Source organism: Heterodontus francisci, chromosome 4 (genome assembly GCF_036365525.1).
Source record: "Heterodontus francisci isolate sHetFra1 chromosome 4, sHetFra1.hap1, whole genome shotgun sequence".
In the NCBI taxonomy this organism is placed as follows: Eukaryota; Metazoa; Chordata; class Chondrichthyes; order Heterodontiformes; family Heterodontidae; genus Heterodontus; species Heterodontus francisci.
This window is the reverse complement of record NC_090374.1, coordinates 172,390,730-172,417,354: the sequence shown is the minus strand read 5'-3', so window position 1 is coordinate 172,417,354 and position 26,625 is coordinate 172,390,730. Positions and strand designations below refer to the sequence as shown.

At 43.5% G+C, this 26,625-nt stretch overlaps 1 protein-coding gene across 4 annotated transcripts in view; it reads left to right on the top strand.

Moving 5' to 3' along the window:
- Positions 1-22,543, top strand: part of trmo (tRNA methyltransferase O) — a 28,949-nt gene extending 6,406 nt beyond the window's left edge. For 2 of the 4 annotated variants that reach the window (XR_010974943.1, XR_010974945.1), the window contains exons 4-7: positions 107-264; positions 5,154-5,921; positions 6,887-7,269; positions 22,198-22,543. Coding sequence is in view for 1 of the 4 variants with exons in the window: in XM_068030541.1 (XP_067886642.1) it covers positions 107-264; positions 5,154-5,921; positions 6,887-7,104 (1,144 nt within the window). In the remaining 3 variants the exon portion in view is untranslated. Of the gene's footprint in view, positions 1-106; positions 265-5,153; positions 5,922-6,886; positions 11,910-22,197 lie in introns of those variants that run through there. The other 2 variants (XR_010974944.1, XM_068030541.1) reach the window with 2 other exon arrangements.
- Positions 22,544-26,625: the final 4,082 nt, after the last annotated feature.

Genomic DNA, 26,625 nt, shown 5'->3' with positions numbered 1-26,625 from the left:
CTACCAACCAAGATAATCTCATTTTCTTAGCCTTGTGCTTATAGATGATTTTTATTGAAGTGATCAAATTTCTAAATTTTAAATATTTAACAATTGCTTTATACAGGATTATCTTTGTTTTTCACAAGAATGGACATCAGAGCTATAAAGCTAAAGTCAAACCACCTCGACTGAATGGATTAAAAACTGGAGTCTTTTCTACAAGAAGTCCTCATCGCCCCAATACAATAGGTTTAACACTGGCAAAGCTGGATAGGATTGAAGGTAAGCTGCTTCAAAGAGGTTCAATAGGTCTAAAAAGGCAACTTTGATCAAACCAGGCGAAGTAGAGGTCCTTGTCAGAATCCAGGCATTTTTCCCTGTATGAAGTTGGAATTAATTAAAACAAAGATGGAAGTATTACAACTTCATAGCCTCTGGGATTGGAACTTTGCCAATAGGAGTGCATATCCAGTATGATAACCTGCAATGCTGACTACTGAAAAAGAATGGGCAGAAAATGACAAGAACTGAAAGCCCAGTGTGTCCTCCAATAGGTTAAGCTCTGCAGTGAGACTGTGAATTGAAAAATTGCCCCTAAAACAATGAAGAAATCAGAAAAGCAAGTCTATAAATCTTGTGTACATTGCCAAGGACCATAATGATGCATGTACAGTATTTGTTTTGTCTTGTCATTGAGTAAAGGATACCATGTCTCAAATAATTAAGATATGTTTGTGGTTCTGTTTCTGTAACTACCTGGCATTTGAGTTCACAGAATCACCAAATTGTTTCAGTGCAGAAGGAGGTCATTTGGTCCATCGTGTCTATACCAGCTCTCCGAAAGTGCAATTCACCGAGTATCATTTCCCTGCCTTCTCCCTGTAACCCTGCACATTCTTCCTTTTTCATCTAACAGTCTAATTCCCTTTTGAATGTTTCAGTTGAAGCTGCCTCCACCACACTCTCAGGCAGTGCATTCCAGACCTTAACCACTTGCTGTGTGAAAAAGTTTTTCTTCATGTTGCTTTTGCTTCTCTTACCATTACTTTAAAGCTGTGCTCTTTCGTTCTCAATCCTTTCACGAGTGGGAACGTTTTCTCCCTATCTATCCTGTCGAGACCCCTCATGATTTTGAATGCCTCTATCAAATCACTTCTCAGCCTTCTCTTCTCCAAGGAAAACAGTCCCAACTTCTCCAGTCTATCTTCATAACTGAAGTTCCTCATCCGTGGAACCATTCTCGTGAATCATCTTTGTGCTCTCTCCAATACCCTTACATCTTTCCTAAAATGCGGCGCCCAAAACTGGACGCAGTACTCCAGCTGAGGCCGAACTAGTGTCTTCTACAAATTCAACATAACCACCTTCCTCTTGTACACTGTCTCCCTATTAATAAAGTCCAGGATGCTGTCTGCTTTATTAACCACTCTCTCAACTTGTCATGTCACCTTCAGTGACTTATGCACATATACACCCAGGTCTCTCTCCTCCTGCATCCCCTTTATTTTATATTGTCTCTCCATGTTGTTTCTACCAAATTGAATCACCTCACATTTCTCTGCATTGAACTTCATCTGCCATCTATCCGCCCATTGCACCAACTTGTCTTTGTCCCTTTGAAGTTCTAAACTATCCTCCTCACAGTTCACAATGCTTCCAAGTTTTGTATCATCTGCAAGCTTTGAAATTGTGCCCTGTATACCTAGGTCTAGGTCATTAACATATCTCAGGAAAAGCAAGGGTCCCAACAAAATCCATGTGGAACTCCACTACAAACCTTCCTCCAGCCCGAAAAACACACATTAACCACTACTTTGTTTCCTGTCACTTAGCCAATTCCGTATCCATGTTGCTACCATTCCTTTTATTCCATGAGCTTTAACTTAGCTCATAGGTCTGTTGTGTGGCACTGTATCAAACGCCTTTTGAAAATCCATCAACTGCTTTGCCCTCGTCAACCCTCTCTGTTACCTGCTCAAAAAACTCCAAGTTAGTTAAACATGTTATTCCCTTAAGGAATCCATACTGGCTTTCTTTAACCCACGTTTGTCCATGTTGTCCCAGATTACTCTTTCTAGAAGTTTCCCCACCATTGAAGTTGAACTTACTGGCCTGTGGTTATTGCTTATCATTACACCCTTTTCTGAGCAAGGGTGTAATGTTTGCAATTCTCAGTCCTCTGGCATCACCCCTGAGTCTAAGGAAGACTGAAAAATTATGGCCAGTGCCTCTGTGATTTCCACCCTCACTTCCCTCAGTGTCCTTGGATGCATCTCATCTGGTCCTGGTGTCTTATCCACTTTACGTACAAACAGCCTATCTAATACGTCTTCCTTATCAATTTTAAACCCTTCTAGTGTCTGAGTTACCTCCTGTTTCACCATTGCATGGGTTGCATCTTCTTCCTTGGTAAAGGCAGATGCAAAGTATTCATTTAATACCTCAGCTATGCCCTCTGCCTCCATATGTAAATCCCTTTTAGTTCCCTAATCGGCCCAGTTCCTCCTTTTGCCACCCTCTTACTATTTGTATGTCTATAGAAAACTTTGGGATTCTCTTTAATGTTAGCTGTTAGTCTTTTTTCATGCTCTCTCTTTGCTTCTCTTATTTGCTTTTTCACTTCCCTTCTGGACCTTCTATATTCAGCCTGGTTCTCAATAGGATTTTCTACCTGGTATCTGTTATAAGCACACTTTTTCTTCTTTACCTTAATCGCTATCTCTTTTGTCATCCAGGGAGCTCAGGATTTGTTTACCCTACCTTTCCCCTTCGAGGGAACTATCTTCTTTGAAGGTAGCCCATTTTTCAGCTACTGTTTTTCCTGTCAACCTTTGACTCCAGTTTATTCACCCCAGCTTTCCCCCTGTTAATTGATCTTACTCTGGATTATTCTTTTCCATAGTCAGCCTAAACCTTATGATACAATGATCACTGTTCCATAGTTGTGTAGAAAACACTGGGCATCTGGTTGCAAAGATGTCATGTGATTAAAAATTCTCACTGGTGTTAATACATAAATAATTTTGAGAATCATCTGATTTCCCCGGGATTAAATTATTTAATAACATTTATATTGCATCCTTAACATAAAATGTGTCCCAAAGTGCTTCATAAATGGAAGTAGGCAGGAAAACAGACAGTAAACCATGGAATGTGCAGTTAATGGAGGTAACCAAAAGCCTGGTCAGAAAGCTGGATTTTGATAGAGAAGGGAAGGCTGAGAGGAGATTTGATAGAGTTGTTCGAAATCTTGAGGGGTCTAGACAGAGGAGCGAAAGACAGTTCCGATTGGCAGAAGGGTCATGACCCAGAAGACCAGATTTAAAGTGGCAAAAAAACCAAAGTGACATGAGGAAAACATTTTGGGAGTGAGTTCCTGAAAAGGTGATGGAGGCAGATTGAATCGTGGCTTTCGAAAGGAAAATGGATAAGCACCTGAAACAAAAAAATTTGCAGCACTATGGGGAAAAGGCAGGGTTGACAGGATTAGGGAGGGGGTGGTGGTGGGACTACCTAAATTGATCTTGCAGAGCCGGCATGGTCTTGATGGGTTGAATGGCCTCCTTCTGTGATGTACCATTCTATGATTTTAAAATGCTTTTAAAGTAGATTAGAGAACAGGAAGTTAGAGACTGAGTTTCAGAGACTGAGGACAAGACTGGTGCAACATTGGTGTGAAGGAAGGACCAAAAGCTGCAGAAAGGGGCTTGGCAAGAGTTGTAAGGTTGGATATGGTTGTGAGGCTATGTTGGGTGTTAATTTTGATTTTAATATATTGGGAGAGAGTAATAGGGAACAGCAAAGATGGGGGATCAGTGGCGTGGGGGAATTAGTGTGGAACAAAATGTGTGGATGGGGGAACTGCGTTTTGGAATAGTTGGGGTTCGCCCAGAATGGCAGGCCAGAAAGGATTGTGTCACAACCGACCGTTCAAGAAAAGCCCCCAATCAAAATATGATTGATTGCGGCGGGAGAAACACTGTCAAATCGGTCCCGCCTCTCCACAAATAGTCTAACATATCACTTTAAACTTTCCACTTGAAGAAAACCACAGCCAAATTGACCATCTATGAACCCCTGAATGAGGCTAACCAGCTGTCTTTAGCTCATCAAATTAACTGTTTAATTAGAAAAAGTAAATTCTTAAACACTACTAAGATATAAACAACATTTTAAAATAGAAAAAATGAGTGTCCGTGCAGATTTACACTCCTGCCAAAGTGCAGTCTTCCAATTTGGAACAATCCGAGGTTGCTTGAAGTTCTCACCGCCGTCCGATGGGGGGGAAAAAAAGTTCAACTGTAGGACAGTCAGTTTAGTTCCAGTTGAAGTGATGCATTTCTCCCTTTTCCAGTGATGAATTCAGCAATTACAGTTTAGTAGTTAAAGTAATTGGTTATTTTTGTTTAAGAAATTAATCTGGCTTGACATATCAGAATTCTGAGAGTATAATAAATAGAGTTTAAATAAACTGAGGGAGAATACTCTTTCCTTCAGTAAATGCTGACAGAACAGCTGTCGGTGTCAATTAAAACAGTCTGTCTCAAATTAAAAAGCCAGTTCAAAAGATAATTGTAACATTGTATATCTCAATCCTCAGTCTCTTAATGCCTGTTGCTGGGTAACCAGAATGCATTCTTTGAAGCTTGTTAGTTCCCTCTCTGTATGGTTGTATTCTATGGCAACCAGAATGCACTTTTTCTAACTCCTGAGGCTTGCTGGTTCTTAAAGCAGATCCTTTTACAGCCCTAAAGGCACACTGCATACTTCCCGGAAAATTAAAAAAAAAACTACAGGATCATAACAATAGCATTGGAATATTTGTGTCCAGCAGGGACAAAAGAATGGCTTATGTGTTTTGGCTTCAGAGGGTTCATGTCATGCTGGTAGAAATAGCTGGTGTTAATAAAAGGTAGAATGTTTTTAAAGGTCAGCTTTTGGGGGGGGGGGTGGGTAGTGGGGGTCAAAGAATTTGCCAGTTTTATACAGCCCAGTTCATCCTTGAAGCTTATTTATAATCTTTAAATACTTGTTAGAATTCTATTCATTAAAGATAACCAATAGATTAAACTTTGAATTTGAGGATTGTTGATAATCGTAGTAAATCAATGTTCAAGATGTTTTTTGTTTGACGTTTCTTGTGTGTAATTTATTTCCCTAACTTCTTTAAGGTGATACTGTTTATCTTTCGGGAATTGACATGATACAAGGAACGCCAGTACTGGACATTAAGCCATATATTCCAGATTATGACGCACCTAAGGCTGACTCACCAAGTAACCAAAACTGCAGTCAGTCACATCTAGAGATCCTTGTGCCAGATGAACAGTGTCAAGGTGTAACCATTCCAATCACTAGGGCAATAACTGTAGAGAATGAGGATAAGAATCCAGCTCATGTTCAGGTGGTTTCAGGTGATTCTTTTACTGAGTGGATGCAACATGTTCAAAGCGATACCACTCACCCATTCAGAAAGTCAGAAGGTGATCTTCTCAATGAAGACGACCAGTCCCCCATACAAGTAGGAGGGACCATTTCAGCATGCATTATGGACAAAACTACAGACAAAGAGGAGTGTTGCATCTCTGAGCTAACAAATGATCAAGTTGATGAACTTGCTGGGAAGGAGGATGCTTCTCAGGAAAGCATACTCTTGGCAGTGGAGAAAGTCAAACAACAACTGGCTCATGGCGATATTATAAACCATGTAGCTGAACATGAGAAAGTTATTTGCTTCGAGGCTGAGCAGTTGGGCACTGTCACATTCCGTCAGAATAAATGGCCAAAGAGCGTTGATGCTGTTAGCGTACCTTGGAATCAGTCATCTATTAGTACTATTGCGACTTGGATAAAACAACCACCTGTAGCTTCCCTACAGGTTCGATTCACTCCTCATGCGGAAATGGATCTGGAGCAGTTTCAGGCTTCAGGTGGGACAGGTATTGAATGCTGGTGCAGCACTTATATTAATCATAATGGAACCGGTAGACAGAATCCAGATCTCTGTGTTCTAATGTAGCACCTATAAATTGTGAAATGAATATCAGCAGTAGTAGCACAGAAAGAGGCCATTTGGCCCATCATGCCTGTGCTGGCTGTTTGGTAGAACTCTCCAGTTAGTCCCACTCTCCTCTTTTTCCCCATAGCCCTGCAATTTTTTTCCCTTAAAATATGTATCCAATTCCCTTTTGAAAGTTACTATTGACTCTGCTTCCACTGCCCTTTCAGGCAGCACCTTCCAGATCACTTGTTTTTTTAAAATGTTTTCTCATGTTTCCTCTGGTTCTTTTGCCTTAAATTATCTTAAATCTGTGCCCTCTGGTTGCTGACTCCCCTACTACTGGAAACCGTTTCTTCTTATTTCCTCTTGCATGATTTTGAACACCCCTGTTAAATCTCCCCTTAACCTCTCTGCTCTAAGGAGAAAAATCTCAGCTTCTCCAGTCTCAGCACATAACTGAGGTTGCTCATCCCTGGTACCATCCTAGTAAATCTCTGCCCCCTCCAAGACCTTGACATCCTTCCTAAAGTGTCATGCCCAGAATTGAACTCAATACTCCAGCTGAGGTCTAACCAGTGTTTTATAAAGATTTAGCATAACTTCCTTACCTTTGCACTGTATGCCTCTATTAATAAAGCCTAAGATGCTGGTTGCTTTTTAAAGTCTACTTTTAACACTTTGTGAGAATTTTGTTTTGCTTTTAAATTATTTTTTTTAAAGCTGAACAAAATTTGCAAATCGTTCTGATTATTTTTAAATTTTGGGGATCTTAATCCAGCAACGTTGTCACATTTGTTGAATGCCAAAGTTATACTTCCCATGATAACTGTTGTATAACTTTTTAGAATTTAATTTTTTGACAGATTTAAGAGCTCAAGTCTAACCAATTCTGTCTGTTTACAGATCCAGGCAAAGCATCACTGAACTATTTCCAGTCTGTAGAGGAAGCAAAGTCTGCCATTGTGGCTGTGCTATCAGCTGATCCAAGGTCCACATATCGTAGAAATCAGTGCCGGGACATGCTATTTTACTTCACTGTGGACACTGCCCATATCACCACCTGGTTTGGAGATGACTTTGCTGAGATCTTGAGGATAAAACCAGTGAAAGAGAGGGCTTAGATTGGAACTGTTGACGATTCGAGTTCTTTTTGCCCTCAGTCTGGTTCAGTAAATATACCGAGTCGGATGTGTAGGTAAAATCAATTACTTTATTTGCGCAGTCGCCAGCGGACTTACTCTGATACAGCGGCACCGAGTCCAGCGGAGTCGATCGAGTCCACCAGAGTAAGTGCCCCTCCCAAATACAGATACTACCGTATATACATTACGATTCGTGCTATACCTCTTTGGTTAACCAATCATTGAGGTTAGCAGCACATTAGCAGCCCATTCCGTTCTTAATATCGTTGCATAATCTACCCTCGCCTAGTCTATTCTAAAGCCTATTTCCAATAAGGGCTGCAGTTAACTCGGGCGTGACTACACAGATACAGATGCTAAATTCTGCTGATTTAGTTCTTTATCCTATAAAAGCAAGCTTTTATTCCTAACTTGGCTAAATTTCCCATCAAGCATAGTGCCATGCCTTTCTGCTCACTTCCACATTCCCTCCTCCTATCATTCTATGATGACCTTCTCTTTATCAGTACTCTCTCTCTCTCCACACTCAGTACTCTTCCTGCACCAGTCTCTACTGTCCTCTTCGTCGTCGTCCAGGTTGATTTTTCGTTGTAACTCCATTTCTTGCTGTAGCTCTGCATCGTCGGTGGTTTGTTCGTGAGTGCGTACCATTAGGATTCTTGGGGCTCCTATTTGTTCCAGAGCTGCCTGCATTCGTCCCATGACGCATTTGAGAATCGCTATGCCTGTAAAGATGTAAGCAATCCCGAAAACCAAGTACATGGCTATGTTTATGATCTAATCTGTCCATCCCCCGAATCCCCACTTTCCCCAGGAGCCAGGGTCTTTCAGATCGTTTAGTTGGTCTCGAATATGATTCATAAATTTAGTGATGTTCGCGGTTTGATCACAGACTCCCATGATGCATTTCCCTTTTACTATTGCACATACCCCTCCTTTGCGGGCTAGTAGGTCGTCAAGGGCATACCGGTTTTGCATGGTAAACAATCTCAACTCGGACAATTCCTCCGTTATCGCCTCAAGAGCTCCCAATGTTGCATTCCCCAGGATGGTAAGGCCACAGATCAAGTAATTACGGTTGTTAGCAGCTAAGCCACCCTCTACGCCTCCTATCGTAAGCATACTGAGAATCCCCCATCCTGCCGAATGTCCTCGGGTTGGTCCCAAGATTGGGGGTCTCTTCCAGTTTTCGCAAAACTCTGCTGATGCCTCCCGATACACCAACCTGTTGTGAGGGGTCCATTTTGAGGGGCAAGGTACCGTGGTGGGGACCAGGGTTCCGATGGCGACTTGTCTCGGGAAGGGAGGCGATAAGATGTTGGTGGCTGTACCATTAAAGAAGAAGAAATATCCTCTGTCCGTATATAAGCTGTGATTGCAGCCGGCATAGGTGTTCACCAGGGATCCCCCTGTGGCCCAATCCCTCCAATTCTCCGAGATCCACTGTGAGCCCGAGGTAATGGGGAATGAGTTGTCTTTGATGACCATGTGGGAGCCGTTTGCCCGGCCGCAGAGTATTTGGAGGCCCGCAGCCAACGGAATACAGGTCGTGTTATAGCAGGTGCATTGGCCCGAGTTACACTACATTGCCGTTTAGTACAGGTGGGGTACAGGCACATTATGTTTTCTTTTACGTCCGCCACCATGCACCCATACCTTTTCCCGTGGAAGCAATTCTCATAGGACCGTGAGTCCGTATTGTTAGTAAACTTCCTGGGTAGATATTTGTGGTTGTCAGTCATGCCATCATGTGAATGGGAGTTGTCCTGGGGAAGGGGAAGGCAGTTTGCCGGAGGGGCCGAATCGGAGTCATAAGGGATAGTGACCTGGTCTGGCGTCAACGTGTCGTGTTGGCAGTTAACCACTCTCTGTGTGCCCCCATAGCGGCGAGACTGAAAACAATTGTGCCACAGATAAAGGATCTGGATAACAGACAATTTGCCCTGGCCCATGCAGGCGTCTGAGAGTTCGGAGAAAGAGATTCATGGTTTTCGTTAGTGTGGTTATTCTCCCTCTGGGTCAAGAGGGATGAGAAGGTATTTTCTGGTGGACTACGCTTCCTTCGGGGCCTATGCCTATCACTCCCTTGTCTTTCCTCAAGATTCCCTTCTGTTACCCTAACTTCCCACTCTGTCCGGCATGGTCTTACCTTTGCTTGGGTTGCCCTTTTGCATACGAAATCAAATTTACACTTAGTCCGAAAACAAGGCAGTGTCCGTACAAATTGTCTTTTTCAATCGCTTAGATTGGTTGGGTCGTCTCAGCAGTCCATCGTTTTCGGCCAATCCCATCACGTTCCATGAGACGACTCCTTGTCTCTGTGGATGGGGGCAGCGGAGGACATCATCCTGGCATAGGTGGAAGATGTCTTGAGGCTGGTTGAGACGACAGGTTGCCAGCTTTTTCCCCTCGTTTCTTGTCCCTTCTGCCGAGAGGATTCCGATCATAACCATGCAGGGGACAATCAGAACAAAGAACAAAGAAAATTACAGCACAGGAACAGGCCCTTCGGCCCTCCAAGCCTGCACCGATCCAGATCCTCTATCTAAACATGTCGCCTATTTTCTAAGGGTCTGTATCTCTTTGCTTCCTGCCCATTCATGTATCTGTCTAGATACATCTTAAAAGACGCTATCGTGCCCGCGTCTACCACCTCCGCTGGCAACGCGTTCCAGGCACCCACCACCCTCTGCGAAAAGAACTTTCCACGCATATCCCCCCTAAACTTTTATCCTCTCTCTTTGAACTTGTGACCCCTAGTAATTGAATCCCCCACTCTGGGGGGGAAAAAGCTTCTTGCTATCCACCCTGTCTATACCTCATGATTTTGTACACCTCAATCAGGTCCCCCCTCACCCTCCGTCTTTCTAATGAAAATAATCCGAATCTACTCAACCTCTCTTCATAGCTAGCGCCCTCCATACCAGGCAACATCCTGGTGAACCTCCTCTGCACCCTCTCCAAAGCATCTACATCCTTTTGCTAATGTGGCGACCAGAACTGCACGCAGTATTCCAAATGTGGTCGAACCAAAGTCTTATACAACTGTAACATGACCTGCCAACTCTTGTACTCAATACCCCGTCCGATGAAGGAAAGCATGCCGTATGCCTTCTTGACCACTCTATTGACCTGCGTTGCCACCTTCAGGGAACAATGGACCTGAACACCCAAATCTCTCTGTACATCAATTTTCCCCAGGACTTTTCCATTTACTGTATAGTTCACTCTTGAATTGGATCTTCCAAAATGCATCACCTCGCATTTGCCCTGATTGAACTCCATCTGCCATTTCTCTGCCCAAGTCTCCAATCTATCTATATTCTGCTGTATTCTCTGACAGTCCCCTTCACTATCTGCTACTCCACCAATCTTAGTGTCGTCTGCAAACTTGCTAATCAGACCACCTATACTTTCCTCCAAATCATTTATGTATATCACAAACAACAGTGGCCCCAGAACGGATCCCTGTGGAACACCACTGGTCACACGTCTCCATTTTGAGAAACTCCCTTCTACTGCTACTCTCTGTCTCCTGTTGCCCAGCCAGTTCTTTATCCATCTAGCTAGTACACCCTGGACCCCATGCGACTTACTTTCTCCATCAGCCTACCATGGGGAACCTTATCAAACGCCTTACTCAAGTCCATGTATACGACATCCACAGCCCTTCCCTCATCAATCAACTTTGTCACTTCCTCAAAGAATTCTATTAAGTTGGTAAGACATGACCTTCCCTGCACAAAACCATGTTGCCTATCACCGATAAGCCCATTTTCTTCCAAATGGGAATAGATCCTATCCCTCAGTATCTTCTCCAGCAGCTTCCCTACCACTGACGTCAGGCTCACCGGTCTGTAATTACTTGGATTTTCCCTGCTACCCTTCTTAAACAAGGGGACAACCTTAGCAATTCTCCAGTCCTCTGGGACCTCACCCGTGTTTAAGGATGCTGCAAAGATATCTGTTAAGGCCTCAGTTATTTCCTCTCTCGCTTCCCTCAGTAACCTGGGATAGATCCCATCTGGACCTGGGGACTTGTCCACCTTAATGCCTTTTAGAATACCCAACACTTCCTCCCTCCTTATGCCGACTTGACCTAGAGTAATCAAACATCTGTCCCTAACCTCATCATCCGTAATGTCCCTCTCCTCGGTGAATACCGATGCAAAGTACTCGTTTAGAATCTCACCCATTTTCTCTGACTCCACGCATAACTTTCCTCCTTTGTCCTTGAGTGGGCCAATCCTTTCTCTAGTTACCCTCTTGCTCCTTATATATGAATAAAAGGCTTTGGGATTTTCCTTAACCCTGTTTGCTAAAGATATTTCATGACCCCTTTTAGCCCTCTTAATTCCTCGTTTCAGATTGGTCCTACATTCCCAATATTCTTTCAAAGCTTCATCTTTCTTCAGCCTCCTAGACCTTATGTATGCTTCCTTTTTCCTCTTAGCTAGTCTTACAATTTCACCTGTCATCCATGGTTCCCTAATCTTGCCATTTCTATCCCTCATTTTCACAGGAACATGTCTCTCCTGCACGCTAATCAACCTCTCTTTAAAAGCCTCCCACATATCAAATGTGGATTTACTTTCAAACAGCTGCTCCCAATCTACATTCCCCAGCTCCTGCCAAATTTTGGTATAGTTGGCCTTCCCCCAATTTAGCACTCTTCCTTTAGGATCACTCTCGTCTTTGTCCATGAGTATTCTAAAACTTACGGAATTGTGATCACTATTCCCAAAGTAGTCCCCTACTGAAACTTCAACCACCTGGCTGGGCTCATTCCCCAACACCAGGTCCAGTATGGCCCCTTCCCGAGTTGGACTATTTACATACTGCTCTAGAAAACCCTCCTGGATGCTCCTTACAAATTCTGCTCCATCTAGACCTCTAACACTAAGTGAATCCCAGTCAATGTTGGGAAAATTAAAATCTCCTATCACTACCACCCTGTTGCTCCTACATCTTTCCATAATCTGTTTACATATTTGTACCTCTATCTCACACTCGCTGTTGGGAGGCCTGTAGTACAGCCCCAACATTGTTACCGCACCCTTCCTATTTCTGAGTTCTGCCCATATTGCCTCACTGCTTGAGTCCTCCATAGTGCCCTCTTTCAGCACAGCTGTGATATCCTCTTTGACCAGTAATGCAACTCCTCCACCCCTTTTACCTCCCTCTCTATCCCGCCTGAAGCATCGATATCCTGGGATATTTAGTTGCCAATCATGCCCTTCCCTCAACCAAGTCTCAGTAATAGCAATAACATTATACTCCTAGGTACTAATCCAAGCCCTAAGTTCATCTGCCTTACCTACTACACTTCTTGCATTAAAACAAATGCACCTCAGACCACCAGTCCCTTTGCGTTCATCATCTGCTCCCTGCCTACTCTTTCCCTTAATCACGCTTACTTCATTGTCTAGTTCCTTACAGGCTTTAGTTACTACCTCCTTACTGTCCACTGACCTCATTTGGTTCCCATCCCACTGCCACATTAGTTTAAACCCTCCCCAACAGCGTTAGCAAAAACACCCCCAAGGACATTGGTTCCAGTCCGGCCCAGGTGTAGACCGTCTAATTTGTAATAGTCCCACCTCTCCCAGAACCGGTCCCAATGTCCCAAAAATCTGAACCCCTCCCTCCTGCACCATCTCTCAAGCCACGCATTCATCCTGACTATTCTTTCATTTCTACTCTGACTATCACGTGGCACTGGTAGCAATCCTGAGATTACTACCTCTGAGGTCCTACTTTTTAACTTGGCTCCTAACTCCCTAAATTCTGCTTGTAGGACCTCATCCCATTTTTTTACCTATATCATTGGTACCTATGTGCACAACGACAACTGGCTGTTCACCCTCCCCCTTCAGAATGTTCTGCAGCCGATCTGAGTCATCCCTGACCTGTGCACCTGGGAGGCAACATACCATTCGGGAGTCTCGTTTTCGACCACAGAACTGCCTATCTACTCCCCTTACAATCGAATCCCCTATGACTATAGCCCTTCCACTCTTTTTCCCACCCTTCCGAACAGCAGTGCCAGCCATGGTGCCATGAACCTGGCTACTGCTGCCTTCCCCTGGTGAGCCATCTCCCTCAACAGTATACCTGTTTTGGAGGGAGATGACCGCAGGGGACACCTGCGCTGCCTTCCTGCTCTTTCTCTGCCTTTTGGTCACCCATTCCCTTTCTCCCTCAGCAATCCTAATCTGTGGTGTGACCAATTCGCTAAACGTGCTATCCACGACCTCCTCAGCATCGCGGATGCTCCAAAGTGAGTCCACCCGCAGCTCCAGAGCCATCATGCGGTCTAACCAGAGCTGCAGCTGGACACACTTCCTGCACGTGAAGGAGTCGGGGCCATCAGCCGTGTCCCTGAGCTCCCACATTGAGCAAGAGGAGCATAACACAGTTCTGAGATCTCCTGCCATTTTTAATCTTAAGCTTAACTTAGTCTTAACTTAGATAAATGAAAAAGGAACGAAAAGTTTTTTACCAATCACACGGTTAAAAAAAAAAGAGAAATAGAAAAAGCCTTACCTTATCTACACACCACAGAGTCCTTTTTTTTGGTTAGAGGAGGAGGGCGGGTGGGAGACACTACATGTGTAGTGTCTCGGGTTCAGAAATGGCCCAAATATATAGGCTTTTTACTTACCCAGAAGCCCCCTGGTCCGCCGAAAAAATAAGGAAATTAAGTTTTAGTTGAAACTGACCTTCCCAGCTGATCACTCGCTCGCACACTCTGCTTCCGAATAAGCTGCTGCAATGAAAGGTAAGTTATTTTAAACGGCCCAAATATATTGGCTTTTTACTTACCCAGAAGCCCCCGGTCCGCCGAAAACAAAAGGAAATTAAGTTTTAGTTGAAACTGACCTTCCCAGCTGATCACTCGCTCGCACTCTCTGCTTCCGAATAAGCTGCTGCAATGAAAGGATGGTCTTCATCTTGGCTCGTCGCCTTTTAATACCTGTAGGGAACAGTGCTGGGGATAGGAGTAGGTTAACAATCTTTCTTAATAATTTATTGGCTAACAATCTTACAGTGGTGCAGGTGGACCCAAGCACTCCTCCCTTCAATTTTAGCTGCAGTGGGCGTGGTGAGTAGGACCTGAAAGGGCCCTTCCCATCGAGGCTCCAACCCTTTTCTTACCCAGTTTTTGATCATTACATAACTTCCAGGTTGTACTTTGGATGGCCCAGTCAGCAAGGGTGGATTGTGGTGGGCCATCTTGACCTGTGAATGGAGTTCTTTTAGGGCCTTAGTAAGGGATAAGATGTAATTGGTCATTTCTTCTGTCATGTGGTGAAACTGGACCGATTTGGAAATTCTGGTTCCGGGGGTTCGTAGGGGCTTTCCATAAATGACCTCTGCGGGAGAGAGTCGAGCTGGTCCTGCTGGCGTAACCCGCATCTGGAATAGGGCGATGGGGAGTAATTTAAGCCATGTTAGCCCAGTTTCTGCTTTTAGTTTAGCCAGCTTTGTTTTAAGAGTCTGATTGCTTCTTTCAACTAGTCCAGCGGCCTGTGGCCTATATGCACAATGCAACTGTTGGCGTATTCCCAGTCGAAGGCAGAATTCCTTGTTGATCTGACTAATGAAGTGGGGTCCGTTATCAGAAATTAACTGAGCCGGTATCCCATATCTGGAAATGATTTCTTTCATTAAAACTTTAACTACAGTAGCGGCTTTGTTATCAGTGGTTGGATATGCCTCGATCCACTTACTAAACACATCAATAATAACGAACACATATTTATAACACTGACATCTTTCCAACTCAATGTAATCCATCTGGAGCGTTTCGAAGGGACCACTGGGCAGAGGGGTTTTTCCCCATCACATGGGATTCCCTTGCCGGTATTATGCTGCAGGCAAATCAAACACCGATTACTTATGTTTTGAGCCAGCATCTGTATTTTGGGGTGCCATCAAGTGGCCAACAGCAAATCGCTGGTCCCTTGGGCTCCACAATGAGTTGCAAAGTGTACACATTCAATAACCCACAAGGCCAGCAAGTCTGCTTTGCTGGCGTGGTCCATAAACAAGATACAGAATCATATTTACAACCCAGTTTTTCCCAAAATTGTTTATCAGCATCAGGAGCGTCCTGTAACCTTATGACGTCTTGGATGGTTGGCATTGGTTTTTCAGAGACAGACTTGCTTTTGTCGGAGCGTTTAGTCTGATCCATCATTTTTCTCACAACCACCTGTTGGGTCTGTGAGGCTCTTTTTGCCTCACTGCGCGCCTATTATCTACATCGACAGGGGTCTTACCGCTCGTGTGTGCAGTGCATTTTATCACGGAAATCTGTTTAGGTAGGAGAAGGGCTTGTAATAGGTCAGCAACTAGTTTCTGATGGGATATCTTTGTTCCTACTGAGGTCAAGAATCCAGAGTTGTCCGAAATCATGGACGACCCCAAAGGCATATCTGGAATCGGTGTAAATATTTATTCGCCAGCCTTTCCCTAGTATGCAGGCTCGTATTAAGGCGAATAGTTCAGCTTGTTGGGCTGAGTAAGGGAGTTGGAAGGCTGCCGATTCCATAACAAGACTGTCCTGGTTAACAATCGCATTTCCTGACAGTCGTTGGCCATTGGGACTGACTGAGGCGCTTCCGTCGACGTACATAGTTGCGTCAGATTCGTTCAATGGGGCATCAGTCAGATCTTCCCTTGCCGTGGTGTTTTCCTGAATCAGAGTCAGACAGTCATGACTGGGTGTTTCTTAGTTAACAGGGGGACTGCTGAGGAAGCATGCAGGGTTTATAGTAGTACAATGTTTAAACCGTAATTTAGGATTGTTCAATAGGTATATCTCATATCTATTTTGCCGAGCAGTGGTGAGATGTTGAGTCTGTAACTGGCCTAGTAAGGCGGTGACAGAGTGGGAGCTGTACATGGTGATGTCCTGTTGAAGTGTTATGTTGGCAGCAGACTGTAAGCTGTTGTATATAGCTGTCAAGATCTGGGTGCAGGCAGGGTGTCCCAGGGCCACTGGGTCAAGCTTGGAAGAGTAGTAAGCCACCGGTCTGTGCTTGTCCTCATGTTGCTGGGTCAATACTGCCGTTGAACAACCTTCCAGGATAGTGCAATACAGCTGGAACGGTCAGTCGTACAGGGGTCTTCCTAATGCCGGAGCTTGCAGCAAGGCTTGTTTCAACCCTTGGAAGGCTTCCCATGCCTCTGTTGCGAGAGTGAACTCTCCCTCTTGGTTAGTATAAGGGGTCAGTAGTTTAGTGTAGACAGCGATGTTAGGTATCCACTGTCTGCAGTAATTCACCATCCCCAACCATTGTCGAACGTCCTTAGCGGTGGTAGGAACGGGGAATTGGCAGATAGGTAAGGACGGTTGTCCCGGAGAAGGTAATGTGACTGGGGCGGCGGCTAATGTGGCGGGTGATGTCCCAATGGTTTGTGTCTGGGGAAGGGCGACCGGGTATAAATTGCGATACTGGGGGGGCGAAAATTGAAGGGGGGGGTGGGTGTCGGGGTTGGTGGTGGTGCCGTAGGCATCCTACAAGGTATAGTCCAATTTTCTAAATCGTCGTCTACCTCTGTCAACGCAAGGCCAACCATTGAACTACGTAGTCCACTTTTATCAACTGTTTCTGTTTTTGTCTCCTCTTTCTATATGCGCACTCTTTTTTCAGAATTTCTAGAGTCTTTTGGTTTCCTCCTTCACTAATTGGTATTCCTAATTTGAGGGCGTTCTCTTGCCAACTTGATAGGAGGGTTCTATCTCTTTCCTCCTGAGAATATTGTCTCCATAATCCAATTAATTCTTTGGCCCTATTCCCTTTATTTTGTTTCCAGATTTTTTCTTGGATTTTTTTAGCTGCTTCCAAGTCTCTTGTCCCCCCCTAAGGGCCATTGATCTCCTAATTTCTTATTTAAGGCTGCCGATAGTTGTCTGAAGTCTTTCCCTTTACCCGGATACTTATCACACAGTACTTGTAATGGACAGGATGGATCACTTGTATTGTCTAAACAATTTCCCATTATCACAAACTATTCTTGAACTGTGTTGTTCGCCCCTACAGTCTAAGAGTTAAAGTTACATACAATCTACTTACAAATTATCACAAACTATTTACTTACAAATTATCTTATCTTACCCAACCTCAGTTCCCTCAGCCGCACACTAAACGGCTGAACCTGACCTCAAAAAAAATAAAACTTTAACCTCAGTTCCCTCAGCCGTATACTAAACGACCTACTTTAACAGTGACCCTCAGTCGTACCTACATCGACTGATCCTTATCTTTTCTAATCCGCCAGACTGATCATTGATCTCGTCCAGACGATCTGACCTGACCATAAGCGAGTGATCAAACTTTTATCGGACTACGAGACAGAGGAAAACCGACATGGTCATGTATCAACTACTCACGTCGGGGGCCCATTTCCTCTCTCTCCGTCCAAGACTAGTCTGATTCTGATTTCGCGGATGATCGGCGGTCGTCTGTTGAGATCCCACTCCTGACACCAAATGACGATTCGAGTTCTTTTTGCCCTCAGTCTGGTTCAGTAAATATACCGAGTCGGATGTGTAGGTAAAATCAATTACTTTATTTGCGCAGTCGCCGGCGGACTTACTCTGATACAGCGGCACCAACTCCAACGGAGTCGGTCGAGTCCACCAGAGTAAGTGCCCCTCCCGAATACAGATACTACCGTATATACATTACGATTCGTGCTATACCTCTTTGGTTAACCAATCATTGAGGTTAGCGGCACATTAGCAGCCCATTCCATTCTTAATATCGTTGCACAATCTACCCTCGCCTAGTCTATTCTAAAGCCTATTTCCAAAAGGGCTGCAGTTAACGCGTGCGTGACTACACAGATACAGATGCTAAATTCTGCTGATCTCGTTCTTTATCCTATAAAAGCAAGCTTTTATTCCTAACTTGGCTAAATTTCCCATCAAGCATAGTGCCATGCCTTTCTGCTCACTTCCACACTGTCAGCATAGAAATTCCCGATAGTCATAGAATATTGTTAACATAGGTTTTTGATTTTATGGAAAGTGCAATCTTCAATCTTGCAAGGGTGTGGATTTTGCATCTGTGTGGATTTCCTTTCAACTTTTCTCATTGTGTGTCCCTATATCTTCATTTATGATATAAAACTACCTATGTAAACCTGTCACATTGTATTTACCTTCATCACTAGTGGTGCTGCAGTGATGTGACAAATTTATATGGGCAGTTCCCATTCTAAATGCAGACATAGATATCTATAATGGAAAAATAAAAATAAGGACTAAGACTTCAAATGGAAACTGAATTATGTCTTTTTGTGTTGTCCAATTATTGTCCCTCCTCTAACCCTTGACTACCTATATGCACCATCTTTATTCACCTTTTGGCCTTGGACACTTTTAGCACAAGAGTTTTTATTTTATTTAGAGATATAGCACTGAAACAGGCCCTTTCGGCCCACCGAGTCTGTGCCGACCAACAACCACCCATTTATAGTAACCCTACAGTAATCCCATATTCCCTACCACCTACCTACACTAGGGGCAATTTACAACGGCTAATTTACCTATCACCTGCAAGTCTTTGGCTGTGGGAGGGAACAGGAGCACCTGGCGAAAACCCACGCGGTCACAGAGAGAACTTGCAAACTCCGCACAGGCAGTACCCAGAATTGAACCCGGGTCCCTGGAGCTGTGAGGCTGCGGCGCTAACCACTGTGCCAAAGTTCCAAGGGTCTGAGAACCTCTCACAGTGACCGTCAACAGACAATATTTTTAACCCACAGCCCACACATTTAATGATTAGGTGATATTTATTGATTAGGTGTGGGAGCCCTGGGTTGACTATTCTCTCCCTAGCCCAGGGGCACTGATGGGAATTATTGCATCACCCGATCCAATTCTCCCACCAACCGTCTCAGCTGAGATCAGCTAATTCAGCACAGAGCAATGGCTGAACCAGGGATCTTCTGGTCTGTAACACATCAGATGGTGCATTTAGCAGCTGAGTCTTTTTCTCAACAGTTAACAGTAACTGAATATGAAACACTGTATAAGCATTGCTGTATGCATTGGGGTCAAGTCAGAGTTTACAGTCCTTAATAAGCACCCTAAGCATGCCATGTATATGGCTAGCTTAATAGTGCTTTTCAAGGCACCAAAGGCAAGTATTTGTCAGTGAGGTATCCTCAGAATATTTTCAATGCACTTAATTTCCCCTTCACCCCCCACCACACACTCCACCAAACTCTACTTTCTATTTCTCTTCTACTAAAAGTACTCATACCAGGGTTAACTTACACAGGCATTAATTCTGACCCCCAAGCCATCATGCCAGTGGCCATTCTTCATGTATGACCATAACTGTAAGTGCTGGCAGTCTATGCTAATGTGGAGAGCATTACAGCCATGCCCGACTCTGCTCCAGCCTGATGTTCACACACTTGCTAGCAGGAGTCACTGGATAGTGACTAGTCTTTTTATGAAGTTTGGAACACGTAGATAGATTTTTTGAAAAATTCCAAGAGACAATTTCTTCCTCCGAGTTAGATAAAGCTTCACTATTTTAAAATTCCCTGTCATACTTCAAATTCCAGGGTGTAAGTGAATAAAGTGTGAACTAAATAGAGCTCTCCTGCATGTACAAATCTAAACTATGTGTATATGTATGGACAATATACATATTACATACATGACTATTCAGGCTCCTGTACTTTATATTGGGGAGGAGTGGTCACATTGGAGCAGAACCTTCTTGGAGTGCAGGTTTATCGATCTTGACCATGGCTGTGGGTGCAGTTCCAAGAGTGCAAGTAGCCCTTCAGCAACTTAACAAAGTGGGCATTTGTGTGAGACAGTAAGGGTCAGAAGGATATTCCACTGAACCCAATCCTGTTCTTGTTCATCATCTACATTTGCACTTTCCAGCAAGAATCACTGGACAGTGATCAGCAACAGAAACACCAAGCTGATATTTTTGTCTCCTTATTTAGAGGCACCAATTTTAGCACTTGTAATTTTGCCCTGAATTTTTGAAGATCTATACAGAAAATTGTAAACTGCATTTTGTATAGGCCAGAGCAAAGTCCTTACCTCAGGAAGCCAGGCAGTTGGAAAGGCACCCTGAACAAACAATACTGAGCAGCTTCCAGAACAAGGGGCAGGGTCATACCTTCATGGTCTCTTGGATTGCATACATCCTGTCTGTTTAATACAAGCTTTTTCTTAGCTTATTTTTAAATACTTCAGTTGGTTAAAATAGTTGTCAAGCCTTGCCCTTATCATTGATAAAATTAATTCATGTGAGATTCTACTTAAATAAAACAATGGAGCTGCTTGCAAATGCCATGTGATAATTAGTTTGTGCTGGTGAATGGCAAACACTTTGTGTGAATTCTTTTCCATGAAATACACAGTGCCAAGCTGCATCTCAGTAGCAGTCTCCAATATGTTGCACGCAGACCTTCCTGCCCTAGAGGTTGACTTATTTCTCCCTCACACACTGGCCTGTTGTGCTGCTGTAGCTTAGCCCCTAAATGGCAGCCAATTTAGTGCAGAGTAGAACGGCTGTGCAAAGTCATCTCTTGACCATGCCAATTAAGAATGGTGCTGTAATACTATCAAGGATCAACAAACCAAGCCATGTTAATGTGGAAGCTGTACATCCCAAAATGTTTCAGCTGGCTAGTGGTGATGATCCTTTCTTTATATGTATATTGGTTGCTCCTGTCCTGTTAGCAGTCTGTATGCTGCAGCCGGCATAGTCTTTATGTGTATCTCACAAGTGGCATTTGACAGTCTTTGCACAATCTTTTCATGTGGAGTTGCAACAACACTTTGTCCATTTATTTCAATGATGCGGTGTCCTACACGGATTCCGCCTCGCTCTGCAATACCGCCTCTCATTAGGCTGTAGATAATGCCAGGTTAGTTTGCATATCTTCATCAGTAAATGTAATTCCAAGCCATTTCAACAATATTGTTTATCTCTTCAAATATACTGTCAATTATGCTTGCTGCACTTTAGCTCAAAAGTCCTATGAGTAAAGTTTGTGTGGGTTTTTTAGGCTGTTTGCTGACAATGTAACCACTAGATGGCGCAGTACTAGCACAATGGCAAATACAGCCTTTTCTACTGAAACACCACTGTCTGCGACATTGAGGCAGCTGCCAGGATTAAAGATGGTGCTGCTCAATTTATCATAGAAAAACATCTACAACCTGAAAATCCCCTCAATCCTCTGTCGCAACCCCCCCATCCTACCATTGTGCTTCTCTCTATCGGTCCCTCCTGCGCCCATCTTCTCACTGCTGGCTCCCCGCTGCCTTTCCTTAAGCATATGATACTGCCTTGCCGTTACACCCCTCCCTCAGCCACTCACTCCAGACTTTGCCACTGCTCCCACCGCCCCCCCCCCCCCCCCCCCAACTTCCCCCTCTATTCGGCCGATTGTTCCTAGCTCCTCGCCTCCTGCCCTTGCCACCCTGCTCTGTGCTTCCTGCTCCCCGCCTGCCGCTTTCAGCTTTTTTTTTCTCCTCCTCCTGCGCTTTTAGCCTGGTAGCTATTTTCTCGTGATAAAATGTGACTCAACCTGCACCTCATTAAAATTTGGCACTAGTCTTGAGTGTTTCAGTGCATCAAAGTTTTGCTCTGAATTAGGGATATGGTTTTGAATGGCTGGTGCCATTTTCATTTTGGGTTTGGAGCCTTGCTGACTCAAACTTTTTGCCTCTTTCCTCTTCTGAAACTCCCTTTTTCCTTTTGAAGCTGAACCTCTCTCCCTTTTCCTTCTGAAATTCTCTTCCTCTTAGTTCTAAAACTGCATCTCTCTTTTCAACTGAATCACAGCTAGAGCTATCCTTCCAGTTTCAGATTCCATGCTTTTTCATGGGTAAATTTAAAATGATTAGCTGGACTCTTGACTATTTCAAGTTTCTTTGCTTTTTGTTTGAAAGTAATTCCCACCTCTATAGCTAAGCTTTTTAAATCTTCAGTACTTATTTAAATTATTATGGGATATATCTCCCTGCTGTACAAACTCTGTGGCATTAAATATGGTCATCTGTTTTATTTCTAGCACCATACAGAAAAAAAAATACAAGAAAACTTGTCCACAATTTGAGGTCAATTTTCCTCCTGATTTCAAATCTCTTGCTTATCTGGCAGTTCAGATTGGAGCAGAGAACTGAAAGTGATCCCCTGTCTTTAGACTGAAATTTCAACTAACACAAAAATCTACAAACAACCCAAGCCTGCAACTTTAAAGAAGAAACTGACCTCTGAGAAGATTCAACAGATTACCGTGACTCCTAAAAACCTACCTGACTTCAAACCCCTTCCTCTTTTCCTCTCTATCTCTTGTATGTGTAATGTGAGTATATGTGTGTGGTTTTGACCATTTTGGGACTGTATATTTGCTCAATAAATAGTTAATCTTATGTTTTAAACCCACAAGAAGGTCTGTCGCTGTTTATTTAACAAAACAGAAAGGCGTTAAAATCCTAGCAACAAAAACACTTGCTGCAGTCAATTGGGAGTTGAACAGTGGGGACTACCCACACCCCTCACCACGTGGCCATAACCCATCCCGTCAGCTCTGCTCAAATCATTTTGAAGGAAAAATGGCGATTGGGGCCAGGGATCTGTCATTCTTATATTACTGAAAACTGCATTGTATTAATTTTCTAAAATTATCAATGTGCAATGAGTTTTAAATACAACAGCAATTATGCAACATTCATAAAGATCAGTTGAATATGTTTACTATATTTTGCAAGATCCAATAACACTGAGTTAGATGCTACCTTTGTTCTTCTGTTGATAGGTTCTTTTCTAACGCAAGTTAGCAGCAACATCCAAGGCAAATCAGCCTCCAAATAATATCTAAGCTAAGAACATAAGAAATAGGAACAGGAGTAGGCTGTTTGGCTACTCGAACCTGCTCCATCATTCAATAAGATCATTGCTGATCTTATTGTGGCCTTAACTCCACTTCCTGCCCCCCATAACCCTTGACTCCCTTGTGGATCAAAAATCTGTGTAACTCAGCCTTGAATGTATTCAATGACCCAGCCTCCACTGCTCTCTGGGGAAGAGAATTCCAAAGATAAGACCCGATGAGAGAAGAAATTCCTCCTCATCTCTGTCTTAAATAGCAGACCCCTTATTTTTAAACTGAGCCTCCTAGTTCTAGATTTCCCCCAACGAGGGGACACATCCTCTCAGCATCTACCCTGTCAAGCCTCCTCAGATTCTTATTAGTTTCAATAAGATCGCCTCACATTCTTCTGGACTCCAATGAGTATGGGCCCAATCTGCTCAACCTTTCCTTATAAGACAACCGCATTACTCCCAGGAATCAGCCTGGTGAACCTTTTCTGAACTGCTTCCCATACAAGTTGAGGCTAAAACATTGTATGTTTTGAAGAAGAAGTTAGATATAGCTCTTGGGGTGAAAGGGATCAAAGGATATGGGGGGAAAACGGGAACAGGTTACTGAGTTGGATGATCAGCCATAATTATAATGAATGGCGGAGCAGGCTTGAAGGGCCGAATGGCCTACTCCTATTTTCTATGTTTCTAATTTATCCCTCCTTCAGTAAGAAGTCCATCACTGTACACAATATTCTAGGTGTCGTCTCAACAATGCCCTCTACAGTTGTAGCAACTTACCTACTTTTACACTCCAGCCCCCTTGCAATAAAGGCCAACATTCCATTTGTCAACTTAATTACTTGCAGTAACTGCATGCTAAGTTTTTATGATTCATGTATGAGGACACCTAAATCCCTCTGTACCGCAGCATTCTGCAGTCTCCATTTAAATAAGATTCCGCTTTTCTATTTTTATTTTTTTTTATTAGAGATACAGCACTGAAACAGGCCCTTCGGCCCACCGAGTCTGTGCCGAACATCAACCACCCACCCATACTAATCCTACACTAATCCCATATTCCTACCAAACATCCCCACCTGTCCCTATATTTCCCTACCACCTACCTATACTAGTGACAATTTATAATGGCCAATTTACCTATCAACCTGCAAGTCTTTTGGCTTGTGGGAGGAAACCGGAGCACCCGGAGAAAACCCACGCAGACACAGGGAGAACTTGCAAACTCCACACAGGCAGTACTCGGAATCGAACCCGGGTCCCTGGAGCCGTGAGGCTGCGGTGCTAACCACTGCGCCACTGTGCCGCCCACAACAGCCAAAGTGGACAACCTCACATTTTCCCACATTTTACTCCATCTTCTAACTTTTTGCCCACTCACTTAACGTATACTGCTACAGAACTGCGGGAGTGGGGGTGCCATATTTCAGGTGAGAATTAAAATGGGGCCCCATCCGCCCCCTCAAGTAGATGTAAAATATCCCACAGCACTATTTTGAAAAAGAGCAGGGGGGTTCTCCAGGCTAACCAATATTTATCCCTTAACCAACATAATTAAAAGGCAAATTATCTGATCATTATATTGCTGTTTATAGGAACTTGCTGTGCCCAGATTAGCTGCCATGTTTCCTACATTACCAAGGTGACACCACCTCAAAAGTGCTCCTTTGACTGGAAAGTGTTTTGGGATGTCTGGAGGTCATGCTATAGGAATGAAACTTCTTATGTGTAGCAGCCAAAATCTTCATATTGTATAGTTTGTACAGACATTTAAGCTTAACTCTAAACTTGTAAGTTATTGAGCAGCATTTTGGGGTGTGTCACGAACAAACATAGGATGCATTCTAGTGGAAATTCACATTTCCCAGCAACTTCTCTATTTCAAAGTGCATTTTCAAAGCGCATAGTGGCATTAGATATTTTTTCTTTGTTGGTCAGTTTAGTCAAGTATTTAAGAGGGGTGTTTAATTCCGATTGAGTTATGGGAAAAAGCGAGGATCACTGTGTTTAGCTGGAATTTCTGCGTTGTGTGTGTCCCATCGTCCACAAGAAAAGCTAATCTCCGCTGCTTGACTGAGAGTAAGAAGCAAAGAATGAACTTGCTATTCATGCATCCTCAGTAATGATTAAATAAACAAATGGTTCTTCATCAAGCTTTAACTAAAGGAGATTTTGTTGCTACGAGCAGAATCGCTGAATCTGGGGGTAGTGTGAGCATCGGAGATGAAGAGGGGAGGACCCCTCTTATGATCTATTTTCTACATGATGACCAACATTGGGCTCTTGGGGTGGCGAGGAAGCTTCTTACTCATGGGCCGATGGTTGAGACCTCTGACCAAATGGGGAGCAATGCTTTAATATATGCCATGGTTTTTGAAAGAGCAGGTATGGTTAAACTCTTCCTCAATGCCCTGGATTACCATCTCAATCAAGCAGATAAATATCGCCGCATGGCATTTTGATACACTGCTACATCAGACAATAACATTATTAACAAAATGCTAGTATTGGCTTTGCAGAGATATGGATTTAGAGGTGGACAGAGTTGACCACCGCGAATTCACATCCCCTTTGCAAGCTTATGAAAGGTCCCACAGATCTGAAATGTTAACTCTCTTGTTCTCTCCACAGATGCTGCCTGTCCAGCTAGTGGCTAGGTTATTTAAAACACAAGTTTAAAGGCTTGGAGTAAGATATATAAAATTACCAGCAATGAAAGTAATTAGAAAGGATCAGGATCATCGGGGCATCAGGCTAGGTCCTAGCTGACTACATGCCAGTGAAATGTTAGCAAATGGTGTATCTAGCTCTATTCTGTCAACAAAAATAATTCCAATTGACATTGCATACTGTTTAGCTTGCTAGCTAGGTAATACATTTGTGCTGCTCTCCATTGATGTTCGTACGCTTAACTACTTTATAGTGACAAATGTATTTTAAATTGGACTGGGTTTTGATGGCATTAGGTTGGCTATATACTTTATATACAGATTAATTACCCCCATGTCTGTGGCTGAGTCAATAATTTTGTGAAATGTCCCTGGTGCACTTTTATTTAGCAGATTTGTTAGGGGAGAAGCTAAGGTGCTGAAATTGGGAAACAAAATTATGGTAGAACCCATACATTCCCAGAAAATGCATGATTTCCTTCTTGGTTTTTGGAGTGGGGAAGTTTGCCAGTGCCTGCACTTTTGCTGCCCTTGGCAACACTCGACCTTGGCCTACAATGTAGTCTAAAAAGGTGACTTTGGCTTTGGCAAATTCGCTTTTTGCCAAGTTGACCACTAGGTGTGCATTCTGTCGACCTTTGAAGTGGTCCCTTAAATAATTTAAATGGTCTTCCCATGTATTGCTGAAAACCAGCAGATCATTGAGGTAAACGACAGTTATTTAACCCAGCTACCACCTGATTCATTAATCTTTGGAATGTGGATAGGGCATTTTTCAGTCCGAATGGCATGACTTTGCACTGAAATAAGCCATTAGGAGTGACAAAGGTGAAGTTTCCTTTGCCTACTGGGTCATTGGAACTTGTGTTACGACCAAGGCGAGAGGAGTGCACAGTTAATTCAGTCCCATTTTTCCACGGGTCTCAGCAAATCAATAAATTTTC